Source organism: Gastrolobium bilobum, unplaced genomic scaffold (assembly GCF_033153095.1).
Source record: "Gastrolobium bilobum isolate Gb01-03AN ecotype WA unplaced genomic scaffold, APGP_CSIRO_Gbil_v1 utg6929, whole genome shotgun sequence".
Lineage (NCBI taxonomy): Eukaryota > Viridiplantae > Streptophyta > Magnoliopsida > Fabales > Fabaceae > Gastrolobium > Gastrolobium bilobum.
In genome coordinates, this window is record NW_026896652.1 from 97,070 (window position 1) to 120,674 (window position 23,605).

Sequence of the window (23,605 nt, forward strand, 5' to 3'; positions counted from 1 at the left end):
CTCTGGAAAAAATTTTATTTTTTGTTACCAAACGTAATATTATAAGTTTCCCTACAATGTTTTCCCAAGTATTCTAATATAAACCGCTTACCAAACACGCTCTAGAAACTTCATCGTCTTCCTCTCATGACTTCGTTTCTTTCTTCCCCAAGTCTTCTGCTCACCTCTCTTTTTTCCATTAGTAAGTGAAATTAGTAAGTGAAATGCTAAGGAAATCAGCCCTGTTCATGCAGAAAATATGTAATTCATTGAATCTGTCATTATGAACTCCATTCATTCATTGTTCGTACAAAAAGTGAGGGTTAATTTGGTCCACAAAATCTCGTTCCTTTTTCACTTCCTTCGGCAAAAAAACATCCCACCTAATCTATAGACTTTCTAACATTTGATCCGTACACAAATTTACACATAACAAAAAATACCGAGAAAAATTTATACTTTGGAAATTTTTTTATTTTTTGTTACCAAACGTAATATTATAAGTTTCCCTACAATGTTTTCCCAAGTATTCTAATATAATCCGCGTACCAAACACGCTCTAAGGGTGGGGGATGAATTCTCCGTCTGAAGGGTCCTCTAGTGATGGTTCTCCTTATAGAGATTCTAATTAAAAGACAAAACCATTTGTTTTAAGCAGTCTTCACGGTAGATCCAATGACTTTCCTTGTTTCTTTGCATGCATATAAAGGTGACTTGGTAATAGTTTTGGTATTTTTATCTGCAAGTGTCAACCATTTACTCCTTGACAGGTATTGTGCTCGTCAGACTTGTCAGAAACACGCACCTGGTATAGACGTGTTCAGACACGTACCTGGTACAGATGTGTTCAGATTTGTCAGAAACGCGAATGTGTCAGTTGCGCGACTAAATGCGTAACCACCTGAAACGTGTCTTCATGCATTAGTCCGGTAAAACGTTTGGTCAACGAACTAAACATGTGGATTTTTTTTGAAATTTGCATTTTTTTTGGTCAAAAACCCTAATATATTAGGTCATATCTAATTTGATATCAAAATAAATCATTTCAATTTTCATTTTAAATTTTTTTTTTTGACATAGAGCAGACCATAAATCCCTGACTTATTTACATTTCTAATCAAGCCGCTAAACATAGGATTCCACATGCACAAGTATTGCTTGGCCCTTGGCAAATTAAATATGACAGAAACTTAGTTATCACCATATAAATGACACATTATAGAGGGATATTGGCCTGAATTAAGATACACATTCAATACCATCCACCTTAGGAGTCAAAGGGATGAGTGTCTGATTCACCTCCCTTATCTTGCTAACAAAATTGCAAATGGAAGAGTAAAATGTATCCGATTAGCTTTTAAGTATTTTTGCATGCAGGCCAAGCAACCCAAGGGGCCTTAAAGTTCTTAATGCCAAACAAAGTGATTGATTTCCTCCTCTATCATTCCACTTTTAAATAGCATAAAGCTCAAAGACTCTAAGGGGACGTTTGGTAGAGGAGAAAATTTTGTTAACTAGGTAAATACAACCAGAGAAATAATGGGTAAAGAAATTTACTGGTAAAGTTAAAAAGTTATTTGGTAGGACGAAATATTACCGGATAAATTAAGTAAGTTTTCAAAATCTATGTTTGGTAAAAAGTAAAATATTGATGGGATAATTTGTTGAATTACCAAAGTGTCATTTTGGACGAAATCATCACTGACATTGAACAGTAAACAAGGGTCATTTTGAACAATACTTTGGCGCTCGTTTTTTTCTTTCCGGTAAAACCACCTATTACCTCCAAAAAAGTGGATATTAAGAACAGTGTTAGCATCTCATTTTTACACATGATTCATGTTGCCTGGGTATGGCATTTTGCTAGCATATTTTTTGGGAGCCTTCTACCAAACGTTGACAAACTCAATTCCCTATCTAATTTGCCTAGCCATTTATTACAAAGACAGCTACCGAACGCCCCCTAAGGGGGGTTTAGTACAGGAGAAATGTTTTTTAATACGGGAAATAATTATTACTGGAATATAATGAGAAACATATTTTACTATAATGATACTAAAAAGTTGTTTGGTAGGCCAAAATTTATCAGGGAATTTTTGGTGAATTTTACTGATGTTATGTTTGGTTGATGATAAAATATTGATGAGAATATTATGTAAATGACAAAATTAACCTTATTTTTTTGAATATTGAAATGACAAAAATTTAGTCATTAGAATATTAATCGTCTTCCTCTCATGACTTCGTTTCTTTCTTCCCCAAGTCTTCTGCTCACCTATCTTTTTTCCAGTAGTAAGTGAAATGCTAAGAAAATCAACTCTGTTCATGCAGAAAATAAGTAATTCATTGAATTTGTCATTATGAACTCCATTCATTCACTGTTCGTACAAAAAGTGAGGGTTACTTTGGTCCACAAAATTTCGTTCCTTTTTCACTTGCTCCGGCAAAAAAACAACCCACCTAATATATGGACTTTCTAACATTTGATCCGTACACAACTTTACACATGACAAAAAATACCGAGAAAAATTTACACTCTGGAAATTTTTTTATTTTCTGTTACCAAACGTAATATTATAAGTTTCCCTACAATGTTTTCCCAAGTATTCTAATATAATCCGCGTACCAAACACGCTCTAAGGGTGGGGGATGAATTCTCCATCTGAAGGATCCTCTAGTGATGGTTCTCCTTATAGAGATTCTAATTAAAAGACAAAACCATCTGTTTTAAGTAGTCTTCACGGTAGATCCAATGACTTTCCTTGTTTCTTTGCTTGCATATAAAGGTGACTTGGTAATAGTTTTGGTATTTTTATCTGCAAGTGTCAACCATTTACTCCTTGACAGGTATACTGAAGTATTTGTTCATATTCATCCCAAATGGAGGTGTGGATATTGTTCCCTGTCATCAACTATATAAAAGAAAACAATTGAGGTTAAATGTATTTTCCTAGTAGCTTAGGGATGCAAATGGGTTGGGTTGAACTAGACTTTGATTTAAATAAGTTATATTTATGCAAAATATTTTGAGTTTGATATGTCTTATTAGCCTAGTGTAGGCTATATTATAAGTTTGACCTAACCTATATTTAAAAATTAACAGGTCCAACTTAGACTTTGTTTTAGTCTATTAAACATTCAATAAAATTAAATATATATATATATATATAATATTTTTATTATTTAAAATAATATAAATAATTATTTTATTTATTATAATTAAAATAATTATAGGATATAGACTGATCTATAGAGTTGTAGGTCAAGCTTTGTAAAAGTAGACCTACAACATGTTTTTCTAAAACTCAAGTCTATTTTTTTTTTTTATAAATTACATGTATCTTTCACGGGAAGCAATTATGTTTGGGGCGGATTCAGGATTAAGGCTTTAAATACAAGTTTATTTTATTTTACTAAATATATTATGTCAAACCCATTTATTTTCCTAGTATCAATCACCACTGAAAATGATTAAGTAGCCATTCCCATTAATTATGTATTGTTAATTGTCCTTCACATTAATTCTTGCAAATTTCAAAAAAAAAACTTTCACTTTCAAACCAATCTCTCGTAGAATTATTTTATACTTTCAGTTCAGAGTAATTGGGATCTTAGTAGATTGGGGATGATGGTGCTTTGATGAGGTTTAGTGAAGAAATTTAGTTAGGGACCAAAATCAATTTCTTAGAAGTTATAGAGTAGAGATGAGAAACATATAATATTGTTTATTATTTCTAATACCAGGTTGAGCCTGATTTACTAATTATATGCAAAATAATAATAATAATAATAATAATAATAATAATAATAATAATAGGGGAGAATTATGTTTACAAATTTTATATTTACAAACTCTTACAAAATATGTTATATACTCCCGAAAGTACATTTTCAGGTGAGTGTACCACTGGGAGTACATAATATATTTTATAAAAGTTTGTAAACAAAATTTTTGTAAATATAACATATCCCATAATATATCCCATAATAATAATAAGAAAACTTATTCTGTTAGCAAACAAACCACATGATAGCTATGTGAAATTAACCAGTCAAAATCATGACAAATGATACTTAAAATCGTGGCTAATTTCGACACGGTTGAGCCCGTGTGTGATTCTGTGTCTTGTTCCCCTAAGCCCCCTCTCCTTTTCAAGAAGGCAAAATGAAAAGTTTTTTTATCTGGGTAACAATCAGAGGAATTATGTTTCAATCTGCTTGACATGGAAGTTTACATTTTTCTCTTTTGAGTTTCTCTCTCTGTGCTTGAATTGAGATTTGAAGTGGAATGGAAATGATGCATATAGTAAAAGATTTGAGCATGAAGAATATAAATTGGGAGTAACTCTGTATTTGAAGTTTTAAAGCAAATTGGGGGAGTTACTGTATTTACTTCTAGCAGACTAAACTAACAACTATGAAATGCTGCTCAACCAAATTTATTAGTCATCAATCAATCGATGTGACTTGAGACCAAATAATGGTAAGTCAATTGGCGCATAAAAACTGAGCAGATAAAAGTAAAAACATGTGTTCAATCCTCCGAGAGCATGTGTTCAATCTTCTGAGAGCATGTGTTCAATCTTCCCTAATATCATCTTTAGAAGGAATTCAAAGTCTTAATCCAGGATTCGCACGGAACAAAATTACCTCTCGTAAAACATAATGTGATTTATCAAAAAGGAAAAAAATCAACGTGACTTGAGTGCGAATAGCCGAATAGTGTAAGTCTGCCGATGGATGCTTGAAGCCCAAGAAATCTGTGGGCTCTTCAAGCAGCTATTTGGTAGTAGACTTTGTTTTAAATAGCTAGGCAAATCAGATAATGATTTGAAGATGACACCTTTAGTAGAAGATTAAAAAAAATAGATAGAAAAATTAGTTGCGTACACAACATAATTTATGTGAAAAATTGCAATCAACATACTGTGCTAGATGACCATATTATACATGGTATTTCCTATTTGCCCAGTAAAGAAAAAAAATTATGTTGAAAACTTAATTAATTTTTTCGGCAATATTTCATCTTACCAAACAACTTTTTTTCAACTTTACCAGTAAATTTACTTTCGTACCATTTCCCCAATAATTGTATTTACTAGGTTAAATTTTTTCTCCTCTACCAAACGCCCCCAAAACACTCCCAAACCAGCTTGTCACTGATCTCCAAAAATTCAAATTTTGTGAGTAGCTAACTTAGCTTGTCTTATATATCCTAGTATATAAGCCAAAAGGCATAAAACATAATTGCTAGCCTTTGTTTAGTAAAAACCATATGCATATAACTCAACCCCCAAGAAATATAAATAAAACAATTTATTATATATCCTCGTCAATAATTAATGCTAAAAGAAAAGTATATGGTTGCTGGACTTTGCACTGCAAAACAAAAGCTACTCAAGCACTCCCTTCCTAAAAAACAAACTTGCTTAACATTATGTATAACCAATAATGATATCAAAACTCTCTTGAGCACTTTCTTGCTTGGGAAAAAGACCCTCAACAGCCATGTGTAGTATTCCCTCGGCAAAACTTTGTAATGGGATATGAAAACATCATAAAGCTGCACAAGCATCACGTTAGTTGAATGGCAGACACACAAGTGACGAGCCGGTACTTGTAATTGTGAACTTACCTATAAAGAGAAATCAGGAAAAGAAAAACAAAGTTAGCACTTGGGAAATCACATGAACCGCAGCAATTAGCCCCTCATTTAAAATAAGAATTTGAGACAAATAAGGCCATCATTTTGGAGTACTAATTGAAGCTCAGAGTTTGTTTTCATTCATGGTAAAACTAGATACATTTTATTATTCTACTGTAATTATCCCAATCTTAGTCAACTTCATAAGGTGAGCACTGAGAACATTACAGGTCAATTTACAACAAAAATATTTGAACAGTAATACCAGTTAGCATTGCTTAAGAGTATTTTTACCATGTCAATACATTAAGGAGGTGTTTTACCATGACAATTATACATCTTACCAATAGTAATACTAATACCACATACACATGAAATCATCTGAAGAACAAGTATTCATTCCCTCCCACCCCTTACCCCGCTTTCCCTTTTCAATTTATTTGGGGACGAAACAGGGCATTGCAATCCAAACAAGACAGGTTAAACTGTAATGGGCATTGCATATGCCTAAAACACATTTCAAAACAAAACAAAACATTTTGAAATAATTTGATATAAGTTGAAATGCTTCAAGACACTGAAAATGACTCTTAGCTTAGACTTTGGTACCTTCTACAATTAAAATATATCTAATATTTATATACTTTTATAAGTATTTTAAAAAAATTATTCAATAAACCCCACCATACTGGCATTGTATACTGTTTTTTTTCCTAATATTCTTCCTGCCATATCCCTGCATTGTATTGTCTTGGGTATGACACACCATCACCATCCTTTCTAGGTGATATCTGTTTCTGCAATATGATAGCACATAATCTAAGCACCTTTGGATTAGAGCTTTTCAACCTCCCAGTATTTCTTCCTCTATCTAGGCAGAAGAAATGGCTCTTACCTGATAAACTTGATCTACTTTCAAGTTTAACGGAATGCTACCTCTAATAAGGCATATAAGCAGCAACAAATGTTACCAATTTTTATAAATTTCTAAGCAAAATTTTAAAATATAAAAACTTACATAAGAGGAATGGAAGAAGGACCAGATACAGCAGCAGCTCTCTGTGCCCGATGTGTTTCACACTTATAAAGCCCTTTCATTTCTTTTTTAACACGACGTGCCTCACGCCGTTCCTCCTTCACCGCAGTCTATAAAACAGCAGAAGCATTGATGTCAGTGTTAGCAGATGTATAAAAGCTAAACAAAAACATGGGTATTATTCTTAGGGAAACAACAGCTGGTAACTTCTCATAAAGAAGTAGATTATGACTACATGCATAAATGAAGTATCATAGACCCCAGAAGTGGTATAGGCAGAGCAGGTAATATAGATACCTTCCTTTCTTTCTTCTCCTCCTTTGACTCTAGGCCATGTTGTTTTCTCTTATACTGTTCACTTTTTGCAGTGCTCGGGCCTTCAACCTTTTCAAAAGCAGGTTTTCTGCCACTAGGCAAGAAGTCTATCGGGAGTTTCTCTTTTCCTCTAAGGGATATTATTTGACTAGAGGAACTCAAGGCTGCTGACACAGCTTCAGCCAATTTCTTTTTCCTAGTTACTTCAGGTGCTTCAATCTTTCCAGGGTGGTTATCTAAATTTGTGTACGTTGAAACAATAGTCTCACAATCCCAAACTTCTGATTCATCGCTACTTTCCTGAACAAGTACAACATCCTTGTCTTTATCTTCAACTTCATACACCTCAGCATATTCCTTGCAACGACTAATCACATCAGCAGCAGAGTCATCTGCAGGAGCCTTGTAATTGCTCTGATCAGTTTCTTGGTCATCCATGTCATGGTTGTTAAGAAAGGGTTTGAGCTTCTCAGCAAGGGATTCATCTTCTCCAGCTTGATAATTTTCATAACAATCACCATCATCATCATCATTGTTAACATTAGTTCCAAATTCTTGGCGTAAAAGCTATAACAGAAAATATACTGAGAATTAGAATCTTAAAAAAGTGCAGAGGTAGTCCATAGAGATTACTATGTACTTGCAATGAAAATAAAGGATGGAATTTGGCAAAGACATCCTCGGATAACAGAAACAAAGAGATTCAACATGCTTTATTAAATAATATAATTCGTAAGGAGAAAGCATCAGAGAACCAGAAAATAGAATGTGAATAAAATAGATTATGAATAGCTGAACTCACTAAATCAAATTCCTCATCCAACAGACGAAGAGCTCCTGACTTCTCAACAGAACAGCCCTCTCCTGTTACACCATTTGCCCCATCAAAATATACACAATCATCTGTAACTCTGGAATGTGCAGAAACTTGCATTACTAGAGCATTGTTTTTGTTTCTCTTTATCAAAGATTCCTCAGCGAAGTCCGTAACACTGCATATATGTGCATTCTCTTCTTCACCAGCTTCTTCTTCATGGAGGTTAGCCTGGACAACAAAGTCTTCCTCCAAATCTTCAAGGTCGGAGCCAAACCGCGACAAATCACTATCATCAAGCAACGCAGCTACATCAGGATCAACTGCTTTCTGAACCCTTACGCTGGCAGTCTTAGATGCAACATTGTAGATAGAGTTTTCTACAGGCTCTTCATCAGCCTCCGAAATTCGCAATCTTGAAGCATCGTATGCCTAAACTCACCAGCAGTAAATGCAATTAATCAACTACTACTTCAACACACGACCAAGTTTTTATTTTTAATTTATTTTTTTTAAATGGAATCAAAATATTCCTTTCATGATCAATCCGGACCAAGAAGAAATTAATATAGAACTCACAGTAACTCACATCAACAACATTGGCCTCACAATTCAGACACCAAAACAGTTTCCAACCCACCTGACCTCAAGGTAACAAAAAACACTAAGGGCATGTTTGGATGAATGATTTGGAGGGTTTGGATAATTTTTTCATTAGCAAATAGAGAAAATATATATAATTTTTTTTATAAAAAAAGAAACAACAAGAGATGATTGGAAAAAAGGTCACATCTTATTCCTTAAGAATATTTTACTTAAAATGAAATAAATAAAATCCCTTCCTTCCATTCCCTTCCCTTCCCTTCCTCCACCCAAACATACCCTAAACAGATATAGTGGTGGTAAAAAAAAAAACATGCAAGCTCATTAAAAATTAAAAGAAGAAGAAGAAGAACCTTAACATCATGAGGAACGTGCTGAGCCTTGAACTTGGGATTGTGATAGAAAGCAGAACCACTACCAGCATTCTTAATTTCCCTCAAATGACTCAAGTAGTTATACCCATCATCAGGAAACCCTAGTTCCAGAATCTCCCTCCTAACCTCCTCCGACAACTGACCACCGCCGCCACCACCACCCCCCCTGCTAACCCGGTCATCGTCATCGCCATCGTCGTCGAAGTCATCAGGGGCATCTTCAAAGATCGAATTGGGATCGCCGTCGCCGGAGGGGACTTCGTCGGCGACGGAGAAAGGGTTGTTGTCAACGCGGACAAAGACGCGGTCGGAGTCGGAGAATAATGGGTCGGAGGAATCACGAGCGATTAATTGGAAAGTTGCGGACTTTTTCTTGTCGATGAACTTCTTCTTCGTCTTCCCCATTATCGCTTATGGCTATGCCTTTGATCCTTCTAAGGATATTTTTCGTGGCTGCTGGGAAAGTAAAAGGGAGCGCCTTATAATTATGGATATATAAAACCCTAGTGTTATTATGGCATAAGAATTTTAATTTAAATTATGTGTCAGATAAACACAACGGTTATTTATGTTATTTTTTAGAGTTCATTTAATCTTATGTTACATGAGAGATCTTCTCTCATGTTGTAAAGATACATATGGTGGGGTCCGTTATTTAAAGAAAAAGAAAAAAAATGAGTGTCATAGTTTTCGACGAGTGTGTAAGAGATAAAACTACTATTATGTTGCGTAAAAGTAGTTTTTCCCTATTTTTTATTCCATTTTACATTAATTTGATATACGAAATAAAACAATAGAATGACATGAAAATATATTTTATTTTTTATTGCTACTAAGAATTTTATTTCATTTTAACTCATTTTAATTCCATGAGATTATTATGGTATAACGTGACATAAGATTTGAGATTTTTTATTCTTAAGGGATTATTTTAGCATTAATATCCAGTATCCACCATCTAGATTAAGGAATAGGTTTTTTTTTTTTTTTTTAACTTTTGCTTACTATTCTCCGGTATCATTAGATTAGAATCTAAAAAGAAGAGAGAAAGATAAATGTTAATTAAGATTCCAATATAACGATATTAAAAAATGATAGACAAAGAATAAAAAAAAAAAAAAAAGTAAAATAACATATCACATGTATTAACGGTGAAACATTCTATTGGTTATTAAGTAGATAATCGAGGAGTACTCAAAATTTGGCGTTTCCTCTCTTACAAAATTAATTTTTTTTCTTTCCTTCATTCATGTTATTTTTCTTCTTTTTATTTTTATCCTTCTATTCAAGCCTAAAGAGGTTAAAAAGGAGCAACATAAACATTGGTGTGCAAGGCATAGAGCAAAAAGGAGAAATCCAATCATATAATAATAATTCAGTTAGTCTCAGAGAATTAAGTAGATAAAAGTAGGGGTGTCAAAACGGGTTGACACGACATGAATACATCAACACTAACACGAGACATGAATTTTTATTCGTGTCAAAATCTTCAACACTGACACGACGCAAATTTTTTGCGGGTTGACACGACATGACACGAATAACACGCAAAATAGGGGTCAAAACGGTAATTGACAAAAAAATTTAAAAAAAATGGATCGAAATTAAAAAAATTAAAAAATAATAATAAAAAATTAAAAATAAAATAATTTTAAAAAAATACGGGTCGACACGAACACGAATACATCAACACGAACACGATACGAATTTTTTACGTGTCATTTTTCCCAATACGAACACGACACGAATTTTTTTGCGGGTCGACCCGCGTGTCAAAACCTATATTGACACTCCTAGGTAAAAGTAAGAATATGTATTTGATCTTTTCTAAATATCATTTTAAAGTCATAATTTTAAAAACCGTTATGAATGGAATTAGTCACTTGAAAAAGAGAAGAGACACTGGATTGTATATACAGCCACAACATAATGTTGGGAAAACTCGGTTCCCTCATATCGGCTCAGGGGCCTTTGTGCGGAAGTCAATCAACAAAATCCTGATCTCGGATCTCGGCAATACCTCGGCCTGAACTTCACCAGGTCAGGCAGCGCAGCGGAACAATCAAAAACGAAAAACAGGAGAGAGAGAGAGAGAGAGAGAGAGAGAGAGAGAAGAAGAAGAAGAAGAAGAACACAACCAGATTTAACGTGGGAAAACCTTCTCCAATGAAGAAGTAAAAACCCACGGGACCTAGTCCAGATCAGAAATCCACTATGAAAATAATGGTTACAAATAATCAAATACACCAATGTGGTGGTTAACTCAACCTCTCCAACAATGGTGATAATCAAACTACCCTAGAGATGTTTCACTCAAACTCTCTCTAGAGATCTTTCAAATGCAAAGCATAAAGCCTTGCTCAAACAATCAAATAATTCTCTCAAATTTGTTCTCTCAAATCTGACCTCTCAAATCTAACCTAGCCTCCACCCACAACAATTAGTATATATAGAGGAGATGGAAATTAGGGTTAGGGTTTTTAGGAAACCCCTCAAATGGGCTTGGGCTTAGCATTGAAGGAGGAAGCCCAACAAATCTCCCCCTCCGACTTCAATGCATCGGCCTCAGCATCAATCCGGCTCCTTCACAGCAGTCTTCAATTTTTCTTGCTGGAACCGGCTTCGTCATCATGTCGGACCAATTTTGGTCAGTGTGCATCTTGACGAGTTCGAGCTCACCACCTTCCACCACATCCCGGATCCAGTGATACCTCACATCAATATGCTTAGTGCGGGAGTGATAGGTTGAATTCTTCGTAAGATGGATTGCGCTTTGATTGTCACAACTCAGCTCGTACTTGTCTTGATCATGGCCGAGTTCCATGAGGAACTTCTTCATCCACAGCATCTCTTTGCTTGCCTCAGTAGCGGCAATGTACTCAGCCTCAGTTGTAGATAGTGCAACACATTTCTGAAGTCTTGATTGCCAAGAGACAGCTCCTCCGGCAAATCTCATCAAATATCCTGTAGTCGACTTCCTCGAATCAACGTCTCCCCCTAAATCAGAATCCGAGTAGCCTTGCAACTCGGCTTTTCCTTCTCCAAATCGGAGACATAAGTCGGTCGTACCTCGAAGGTACTTGAAGATCCACTTCACTGCTTCCCAGTGCTCTTTGCCGGGGTTTGACAAATACCGGCTTACCATTCCAACAGCATACGCCAAGTCGGGTCTAGTGCAAACCATTGCATACATCAAGCTTCCGACGGCGGATTGATAAGGGACCTTCATCATTTCATCTTTGTCTTCATCAGATCTCGGACATTGCTTTATGTGTCCGGCTAGGGGGGTGCTCACTGTTTTGGCTTTGTCCATGCTGAATCTCTTCAATATCTTCTCAATGTACTTCTCTTGACTTAGCCACAGTAGCTTCTTCTGTCTATCTCGGATGATCTTGATTCCGAGAATCTGCTTTGCAGGGCCGAGGTCCTTCATTGCGAAGGACGAGCTCAACGCCTTTTTCAGGGCGACTATCCTCGATTTGTCTTTCCCTACAATAAGCATGTCGTCAACATATAACAACAAAATCAAAAAATCTCCTGCCTCATACCTCTTCACAAATACGCAGTGGTCGGCTTCAGTCTTCTCAAACTTATGATCAGTCATGAATGATTCAAACTTCTTGTACCACTGCCGAGGTGCTTGCTTCAAGCCATAGAGGCTCTTCTTCAACCGACATACCAAGTCTTCTTGGTCTGGAGCTTGGAATCCTTCTGGTTGCTCCATATATATTTCTTCTTCTAAGTCACCGTGAAGAAATGCCGTCTTCACGTCCATTTGTTCTACCTCGAGGTCCATTGAAGCTGCCATGGCTAACACGGTTCGGACCGAGGTCATTTTCACCACAGGAGAAAAAATCTCCTCAAAATCAACTCCTTTCTTCTGATTGCAGCCTTTCACTACAATCCGGGCTTTGTATCTCGGCTTTTGCCCGTTCTCTTCATTCTTAATCTTGTAAACCCATTTATTTTTCAAAACTCTTCTTCCTTTTGGCAACTCGGTCAGCTCATAAGTCTGATTCTCGTGCTAAGACTTCATCTCGTCCTGCATTGCCTTTTTCCATTCTTCTTTCTCTGAGCTCGTTACAGCCTCATCATAACTCTGAGGCTCACCGTCTTCAGCAACAACGGTGTATTCATCGGATGGGTATCTTGTAGAGGGTCTTCTTTCTCGAGTTGGATATCTCGGCTGTTCTTCAGCTTGAGAACCCGGTTCATCAATTTCATCCTGGATCTCATCTTCAACTCGGACCTCAGTGTCTTGGTCATCTTCAGCTTGTTGCTGATCATCAATTTCTTCGTTTTCTTGATTTTCTCCCCCTGCTTCAGCTCGGACATGAGGGATGGGTTCTTCACGTCTGACAGTAACCCGGACTTTGGGCTTCGAGATATCATGAATGTTCTCATGCTCATGAAAGATCACATCTCGGCTTCTCACGATCTTCTTATTGATTGGATCCCAAAGTCGGAACCCGAACTCACATCTCGGCGAACCAAGATAAATGCATTCTTTGGTCTTTGCATCAAGTTTTGCCCTTTCATCTTTAGGGATATGCACGAAAGCTCGGCATCCAAACACTTTCAATTGATTATAGGCCGCTTTCCGACCTGTCCAGACTTTTTCTGGAATTTCTCCTTCAAGTGGCCGTGATGGTGAGAGGTTGATTAAATCAACAGCTGTTTTGACGGCTTCTCCCCAGAATGATTTCGGAAATCCGGCATTGGATAACATGCTTCAGACCTTTTCTTCAATAGTTCTGTTCATCCGCTTAGCCAGTCCATTCAGCTGAGGTATCTTGGGGGGCGTCTTCTCTAGTCGAATCCCGGCCGCTCTGCAGTATGCATCAAATGGGCCGCAATACTCACCACCATTATCAGATCGGACCACCTTCAATTTCTTGCCAGTCTCCCTTTCAACCATCGCATGAAATTCTTTAAATGATTGGAGTACCTGGTCTTTAGTTTTCAACAAATATACCCACACTTTGCGGGAATGGTCATCTATAAATGAAACAAAGTACTGAGCTCCTACAAGGGATCTTTCCGACATGGAGCAGACATCAGTATGGACGAGGTCAAGAATATACCTGCGTCGTCTAGGTTGATCCGGTCTCACAAAAGAAACCCGGTGCGGCTTTCCAGCTAGGCAGTGCGTGCAACTCTCCAACGCTTGGCCTTTCAACCCGATCAGTAATCATTTCTTGTTCAGGATCTGTAGCCCTTTCTCGCTCATGTGGCCGAGGCGCTTGTGCCATAGCTCCAAGCTAGGTTCATCTCGAACAGAATTGGCTTCTCCGCCATTGATCTTTCCTTGCATCACGTACAAGGAGCCTTCCTTCTTACCTCGGGCCACGACCAAGTTTCCCTTGGCCAGCTTCCATCTCACACTACCGAAGTAGTTCACTAACCCGGCATCATCAAGTTTGCCTACCGAGATTAGGTTCAAATGCATGTCAGGAACATGCCTTACATCCTTCAACACAAGTCGGCATCCGACATCTGTGGTCAGAGTTACATCACCGACACCAACAATCTTGCTGGTCACCTGATTTCCCATCTTCGACTCCAAAGTCACCACCTCGATAAGAGGAGAAAAAACCTTTGTGTGGAGTAACGTGGAAGGAGGCACCAGAGTCAACAATCCAGGTGCAGTCATCATATGCAACATTCAAATAATTATCCTCACCAAGGAGGAATATATCGGCATCTGGGTTGGCAGCCACCGCAGTGGTGCTTTTGTCTTCCCTCTTCTTGGGAATAATCTGATCCGGCTTCACAGAGCCGTTCTTCTCATCATTCTGCAGGGTCCAGCAGTCTGGCTTCTTATGGCCTGTCTTTCCACAGTAAAAGCACTTCAACTCATATTTCGGCTTTGACCGACCTCTGGACTTGTCTCGTCTGTCACGACCTCTACCTCGACTTTTGCTTCTACCACGGGAGTCAGATTTCCCTTTGTTCTCAGCAACGTTGGCCTCAGACGTACTCGAAGTACCTCGTTCTCTTCTCCTGGATTCTTTGCCCAGGAGGCTGTCTGTCACGACATCCATCTTCAATTTTCCATCTGGAGTCGAGTTATTCAGGGTCACCACCAGAGTATCCCAGCTTTCTGGCAGCGAGCTCAACAGCAGCAATGCCTGCAGTTCTTCATCAATTTTCATATCAGCATTTGACAGCTGATTCACAATACCTTTGTATGTGTTCAGGTGTTCAATCATGCTCATACCGTCCTTGTATTCAAGCTTAACAAGTTGGCGAACCAGGTGTGCTTTGTTCCTGGGAGTCTTCTTCTGAATCATGGACTCTAATTTCGTCCACAACTCATACGCGTTCGTGAATTCGGACACGTGCTCAAAGAGGCTTTTATCAATATATTTCCTGATCGTGGCTACCGCCTTCCGACTCAGGATCTCCCACTCCTTATCTGTCTTGCCTTCCGGTCTTTCATCAAGGATAATGGGCTCATGCAAATCTTTGCAGTAGAGATGATCTTCCACCATCGGTCTCCAATATGTGAAATTATCTGCGGTCAACTTGAACATATCTCCATCATGAGTTATGCCACTGGTCTCCATCTCGTCTCCTTCAGAACCCGTCGAACTCGGGCTCTGATACCACTGTTGGGAAAACTCGGTTCCCTCAGATCGGCTCAGGGGCCTTTGTGCGGAAGTCAATCAACAAGATCCTGATCTCGGATCTCGGCAATACCTCGGCCTGAACTTCACCAGGTCAGGCAGCGCAGCGGAACAATCAAAAACGAAAAACAGGAGAGAGAGAAGAAGAAGAACACAACCAGATTTAATGTGGGAAAACCTTCTCCAATGAAGAAGTAAAAACCCACGGGACCTAGTCCAGATCAGAAATCCACTATGAAAATAATGGTTACAAATAATCAAATACACCAATGTGGTGGTTAACTCAACCTCTCCAACAATGGTGATAATCAAACTATCCTAGAGATGTTTCACTCAAACTCTCTCTCTAGAGATCTTTCAAATGCAAAGCATAAAGCCTTGCTCAAACAATCAAATAATTCTCTCAAATCTGACCTCTCAAATCTAACCTAGCCTCCACCCACAACAATGAGTATATATAGAGGAGGTGGAAATTAGGGTTAGGGTTTTTAGGAAACCCCTCAAATGAACTTGGACTTAGCATTGAAGGAGGAAGCCCAACACATAACCAATTTCCTAGAAGGCCAGAACTCAAAAAAATATTGTCAATACCAAAAAGCCGCACCTCTATAAAAGCACAACCAAATCAAAACATAAAAGATAGAAATTGGGCATATTAGCATCTAGGAAATTTAATATAACAAAATAGGGGCAGCATTCTGCCAAACAATACTCTAAGGCAATTATAACAGTAAACTTGCAAGAGTTAATCAAATAAGCCTTTGTAACTTAAAGCAGATATATACTCTTTGGCATAATTTTGTAAGTTGAAAGTTACTTTTAAATTAAAAATAAATAAAAAGTTTAAATAAAATTAAAAATTATTTGATAATTATATAAAATTGTTAGAATTTTGAAGGGAGAGAAATAAAATAATTTGTTCTTAGAATAAATTATTAGAATAAATAATAAAAATTTTACCAAAAAAAGAGAGTAAATAATAAAATTTATAAATAAAAGTTTAGAATATAGGTAAAATTAAAAAATAAATATGAAAATCTGAAAAAGGTGACATCCATCTTAAAAATTTCCTCCCGTTTTTTTTTATTATAAAAAAAAACTCTTTTTGCAATAAAAGCTTTTATAAAATTATATTTTATTCAGTTTCTACTTCTAAGAAAAAGAGAAACTAAAAATAAAACCTTCCAAAGTTGCATGTAATATACATGACTGGTCTAAACTACAAAATACAGAACACTCATCAGAATACAAATATAGTTTGAAAAGCAAAACATGTAGTAGTTTTTACAAGAGAACATGAAAACTAACCATATCCTACACAATTTAATGTCACACCAGACCACAGATCACTTCAAAAAAAAAAAAATGGTCATAAAGTGACTTCATCTTAGCTAGTTTAAGGTTATTGCATATAAAGATTTAATTAATTTGCTGTTAACTTTCATAACTGCAAATTATTTTTTGGAATGAATTTGACCATCCTTTTATGAGCCAAGGACAATATACTCAAGGGTAAGCATCACATGGCCTACGTATATAAAATAAGGATGTGTATAAAAATGTTTTGATAAAAAAAAATTGGGAAAAATAATTTTCCTGTAACACGAGATAAAATTATCTCTTACAATTCTAAAATAATGTTGTTTTAGGATTTAGAAAAAATGCAACCTATTTTAAAAAATTGATTTTTAACATAAAATTTACTAAAATATAATATTTTTTTAACTCCAAAACAATATTGCTTTGGGATTACAAAAGATAAATTTTTTTTTTTGGAGTTACCCGACCCTAATTACCTCTTTGAGGCGAGTTGGCTCCCTCCGGTATCCCCACAAGCTTCAACTCTTTGAGTAGGCTACGAGATTAATCCGGAGTGCTTTACTAAAATATAATATTTTTTTAACTCCAAAACAATATTGCTTTGGGAATACAAAAGATAATTTTTTTTTTTTTGGAGTTACCCGACCCTAATTATCTCTTTGAGGCGAGTTGGCTCCCTCCGGTATCCCTATAAGCTTCAACTCTTTGAGTAGGCTATGAGATTAATCCGGAGTGCTTTACTAAAATATAATATTTTTTTAACTCCAAAACAATATTGCTTTGGGATTACAAAAGATAATTTTTTTTTTTTGGAGTTACCCGACCCTAATTACCTCTTTGAGGCGAGTTAGCTCCCTCCGGTATCCCCACAAACTTCAACTCTTTGAGTAGGCTATGAGATTATTCCGGAGTGCGGGGTCAGTGATGGCTAAAGGTTCAGCCCCCTCCCCAAGAATTCATTCAGCGGGAGTCGAACACATGTCCAACTCCACTAACTCAGTGCCAAGGAACCAACTGAGCTACACCCATTGGGTACAAAAGATAACTTTATGTCCATTAATTCTTTTTTTTTTAATAGAAATTAATAAAACCAAATTTTTTTTCAATGAATAAATTAATTACCTGAGAACACAAATGGAAAGAAATAAAAAAATAATTTTTTGGTTGCTTTCATATTCCCTCACACATTATTTAATAAATATGAAAATCGTAAAAAGCGTGTTATCAGCATTGAACAGTGAACACATATTATTTATCAAATACACTTTTTTATTTAGATATAGAAATAAATTGGGTTATTGAACATTTTTCAGAAATAAAAACATTTATTTCTTTCTAGTAAGAGTATCATAGACCAAAGTTGTTGCTGTGTGTATCTAAATAAATAAATAAATTAAAATTAAAATATCAGTAAAACCTATTTTATGCAATTAAACATGAAAATGTTCAAAAGTTCGAACCTTTAGGTGGTGTTTGATTGAGAGTTTTTCAGCGGATATCTATCTTTCTCAAGTATGGCTTTTAGAAACACCATGTTTGTTTCAACGTTTTTCACCAAAAACTCATCTATCCAATTTGTCTGGATTTACGAGAAACATAGATATCCGCACTGTTTAGAAACCCAACTTGAAGGTGAGATTTTTCGAAAAATCGGTTATCTGGCTTTTAATGCACTGTTGATTTCATAAAGCTACCTAATTTTCTCAGTAAAGTTTTTTCCCACCAAACAACTTTTTTTACATTTTTTTACCTATCTCACTTTATCTATCTTTCCAATCATTTCTCTGTCTATCTCATTTATCTACTATTCCCAGTAAAGTGTCCACTATGATGGCGTGAATCGAGGTTTTCAGTTCCATAGGTGGTTTCCCGTGACGGAAAATGGGTTGGAGAGTTTTACCAGTTCCAGGAGGCCCACGAAGAAGTACACCTTTTGGACAATAAATTCCTTTGTCTTGAAACTCCTCATATTCCTTAAAATTCGGACAATCTCTTAGGGGGCGTTTGGTACAGGAGAAATTTTTTTGTGTCCGGGAATCATGAATACTGGAAATGTGTTAGGAATGTAAATTTTCTGGGAATGTGACCAAAAAGTTGTTTGGTAGGCAAAAATATTACCGAGAATATTGGTTAAAAATTACTGATTCTATGTTTGGTTAATTGTTAAATATTACTGTGAATCTAACATGATTTTACAAAATTACCCTTTATTTTCTTACACATCAAACCCAGAAATGGAAATCAAGATTTTTCAGTCCTAATCGAAATGGAAAGAGACGAGTACCTCTGATGAAAAGAACTGAAAAAAGAAGCGCCCCTTATTTCACGAATCGAGAATGTGATATTTAGATCTGGTGGAGATGATTTTGAGAAGAGACTGCAATGTATTTCTAAATGAAGCTTCAGTTGTGAGTAAAATGAGCAAGAGATCGTCGTTATGGAGGCGAACTTCTCAGCAAAATTTATTAAATTTCTATTATGTTTTCATTGTTATAATCATCCTCATGATAGCTAAAAATATCCGAAAGGAAAAGGAAAGACTTCAACTTTATCTCCTTGTTACGAAACAAAACTGAAAAGAGAAATAATAATAGGGACAGATGCCCGGAGAAAGAAAGCATCTAACAAAGGGTATTATTGTCCCAAAAATAATATCAACTTTTTTCAATATCAGGATTCTATGAATACCAACTTATTTGTGGTATTTTTTGGTTGGATTTTGCTACCACTTTTACATTACAAATGAAAATCTGGGAAACTAAGTTTCATTGGATAATTTTAATTTTTATGCTACCAAACGTTGCATTTTAAGAAAGCCAACCTCTTTTTCCTGGGCATTTAAAAATAATCCCTGTACCAAACAGGCCCTTATATCCCTCTTTAAATATTCCAGCCCAGCAAAATTATCAAATGTAACACAGTTCTTTCTTCTACATATATACATTTATCTTGAGGGGAAATCATAACAATTAGATTCCAGTGTAAAGAGATTGGTTGTTACAATCTTTTTCTTTTCTTTTTATTTGAAGAAGTTGAACTTAAAATTTTCCAACTATATTCAACATACAACCAGTTATCATGAACCAATCACCACAAAACTAGATTTCTTATAATGTAGAAAACCAGAATAGAATAATATTTATAGCTTTATAAACAAGAAAGTTCCATAAGAGAGATTGAAAGTGTGGATCACAAAATCAAAGCCAAAAAATAAAATAAAAATATTGAGAAGATAGAAACTATGAAATCCTAACCAAGAAGCAAATCTAGAATGGAATCAAGCATTTTGGAATCAATAGGCGTTGAGATAATCGGAGTAATTTCCCCAGTTTCAATTTGCATCCTCTCCACATCCTCTTCCTCCGTCGACGCCGCGATCTGCATAGCGGCGAATCTACATGTAAGTAACAAAAAATTGTATGACATGTAAAGAGCTTGGAATAGCGCTTAGTGAGTATGACACGTAGATCCCTAGCATCCCCTTCGAAGAGGCAGATCAAAACAACAGCTTTATTAGGTCTGAATATTTCTAGGTTTTGAGCAATTGGGGTTGCTGATTCAGGAAAACCCCCTTGGGAAACAACTTTGCCACCACTTTCTTCAATGCTCTGCCCTACAATATCTTAAGGGAAAGGTGGGGGTTTGTACATGCGAAGGTGTCGTGCCAAGGCTAGAAGCCTTTGAGATCCTCCATTGTTAGCCTTGGAAGAAGAATCCATGAATTTGGAGATAGATGCATTGGGTAATAAGGTTTTTATTATTGATAACGTTCTTAGAATTGAAACTATATATATTTGTTACTTAGTATTACCCTCCCCTACCTAGAGTGGTGTGATATTTTTCCACCGTGTGGGAATCTAAAAATATCACTCATCTAGTGGTATTTTAAGTTGAAATTTTTCTACATAAAAAAGGATCCCGGAAATCTGGCTTTCCCTGAAAATTTTTCGCAATTCGTATATCAAACATGGGTAAATAGGATTCCCAATATCAGTTTCCCAAGAATCTAAATAAATCCCCCTACCAAACGCCCCCCAAAACGCTTATTCTTGATTTTTTGACCATTGTACCCCCTGATTAAAATAAATATGACCACTATGTCCCCATTTTAAAAATATTTAAAAAATGTAACCTTGTATTAAAACATAACATCAATCTGCCTATGTTTGATCATTGACTGAACCTCTTACTCGAGTAAGTTTCGTGGGATAAGGTACATGTCATGGCTTTCTACTCGAGTATGTCACCATGGTACTGAGTAAGTTGCGAGGGGCTCTAGTTACTGGAGTACGAGGCTCTTGTACTCGAGTAACTCACGGACAAAAGCCCTATATGAGTGAGTTTTGGCCTCATTTTTCATTTACCTGTTTTCTATCCAAAATCTCACTCGTTTCTCATTTTTATTCCAACAAATCAAAGTGATTTTCATCCCACTATCTCTAAATCATTAGCCTTGTGAAATCATTGTCATTATACTTACGTATTCCAAGTGTTTTTTTTTTCAAAAATACGAACCCAAATCAAACCCTAATCCCAATTTTTGTGAAAGATGAGCTCAAGTTCAAACACTTATGTTGTAATTATCTACCACAATGAGAGGCAATTTGAAGATCCCTATAATGCCCACTTTGAAGGAAAAATGAAAACAATGCAAATCAAACGTGACACAACATACAATGAACTCAAGAGGATAATTCATAAAAAAATTGGGCTCCAAGGTAGCCAATGCATTCATCCCTTGATAGCTATGTACAAGACTAGAAATGTGTACTACATTGGTAACAATATCAATGACGATGAAGATGTGGATTGTGTCATAGATGCATTTGTTAACCGGAAAGAACAAAATTTTATTGAGATATTATTATGGTCTTTTTTTTAAATTATTATTGTCAATAAAGGGTTATTATTTGACCCAGTCTCTAAGAATATGGGAGAAATGGATCAGATACTGTGACTGTTAGTAATGGAGCAGTTACTGTAGGGGTTGCTGCCATTTGTAGGTGATTTCATTGTCTATTTGAAATGAATAAAAAGGATCATATTAGAAAATTTATACCAAAAAGAATTTGTGCAAGAGGTCAAGCTTTCTCGGTAAAGTCATAATTCTATTTGAGGTTAGATTTCCTCAATAAAGCCAAATTCCCATTTTTTTTATCTGTACGTAATAACTTGGTATTAGAGCCATGCATAAACACCACACGTGGAGGAGAGAGTAGAAAAGTTAGAATCTTTTATGAAACAATTCCAAGAGATGTTCACCCAAATCGCCCACCGATTGGACGTATTGGCAGCTGTGACTCCTATGGGGCAAAAGACTGATCATTAATTTGGGAGTAATATCAACAATTCTAATCATGACATGTTGGAGGTTCCAAAACAGATTACTTGTTTTATTAGTGGCTTAAATAAATCCATTCAGACTGATGAGTAGGCCAACAGGCCCAACACCCTTCCATCTCCTATTGGGTTGGAAAAACTATATAAGGCCCGCAATCAAAAAACCATCCTTCCTACTCAGAATGTGTGACAGACCATAATAGCCAACAACACCAAGGGTTCGTCTTTATCCACTCACACCAGCGGTGTTGCATTTTCTGGCATGACGCCACTCCACTGGCTCGACTCTCGTTTGTCGTTTGACCTTCAAAGAGATATTTGAGCGACGACAAAAGGGGTTGTGCTTCCACTGTAATAACGCATTTACTCTAGGCCAACACTACAAGTGATTGTTCACCATCTAAGCAGTGACAAAAGAGATGAACATCTAGGCGAACATGGATATTGAAGATGATTCAATTACTTGACGTTGATTGTACTCTTGAAGACAAGAATAATTTTATGGGGAAGGAATGTTCTAGTTTTTTTAGTTTTGTTATTTTTTTTATTTTATTTTAAATTGTTGTTGTCAATAAAAGGTTGTTATTTGACCCAGTCTTTAGGAATGTGGGATCAGATATTGTGATTGTTAATAGTGGAGCAGTTACTGTAGGGGTTGTTTCTATTTGTGAGTGTTTTCATTGTCTTTTTAAACTTTCATTGAAATGAATAAAAAAGATCAGATTAGAAAATTTATCCCAAAAGGCACTTGTGTAAGAGGTCAGACTTCCTTAATAAAGCCATAATTCTATTTGAGGTCAGGCTTCCTCAATAAAGCCAAATTTTCATTTATTTATTTATTTGTACATAGCAAATATTTACTGAAGCTTATTTTGGCCAATCTTCAGATTTACCCATGCATACAAGCAATTCACAATATTTTGGTCAAGAAGACAGAGTTGTTGGTTTATCTACACCTCTACAGATGTTAAGTCAGATAACATTAGGGGAACAAGAAGAGGATGAGGAGAAGGATACGAATAGTGATGAGGATTAAAATAACCCAAGTAATTAAATTACATTAGTTGGAAATTAATGCACGATTATAGGGTTAATTCAATGAAAATACTAATTTTGGGTTAAATCTCCATCCGGGCAAAATATTATCAAAATTGCCCTGTACTCAGAATTAATCTGATGTTAAACACTCTACCAAGACCCATTAGTCTAATAATTATCAACTAATGTTGACTGGATGATTAGACGCGTGAATGCTAGAATTGTAATAAATAAATATAGCTAAGGATAAAATGGTTATTTTACCATGGAAGATAGTTTTGTCAAAAAATGACCTTTTACATCATTAAATGGTATAATTGGGACTTATTCAAAGGTTGAAGAAGGCTAATATGATTAAGAATGTGATTCAAGTCATTTAGGGACCAAAATGCAATTATGGAAAGTTTAGGGATTAAAGTGCAAATATGCAAAAGTTATCCTAAACTTAAAATGATGTCAAAATATGAAAGTTAATGGATTCTTATGTGAATAAAGTGTATTTCTTAAATGCTA

The 23,605-nt window shown here is 36.0% G+C and overlaps 1 protein-coding gene across 1 annotated transcript; it reads right to left on the reverse strand.

The window, feature by feature from the left end:
- Positions 1-5,275: 5,275 nt before the first annotated feature.
- Positions 5,276-9,213, reverse strand: LOC133301284 (uncharacterized). Its single transcript, XM_061500903.1, has 5 exons — positions 8,745-9,213; positions 7,777-8,220; positions 6,957-7,541; positions 6,642-6,769; positions 5,276-5,614 (listed from the first exon to the last, which is right to left on the reverse strand). The coding sequence occupies exons 1-5, from the start codon at positions 9,168-9,170 to the stop codon at positions 5,611-5,613; spliced, it is 1,587 nt and encodes a 528-aa protein (XP_061356887.1). The 5' UTR covers positions 9,171-9,213; the 3' UTR covers positions 5,276-5,610.
- Between the last annotated feature and the right edge of the window lie 14,392 nt (positions 9,214-23,605).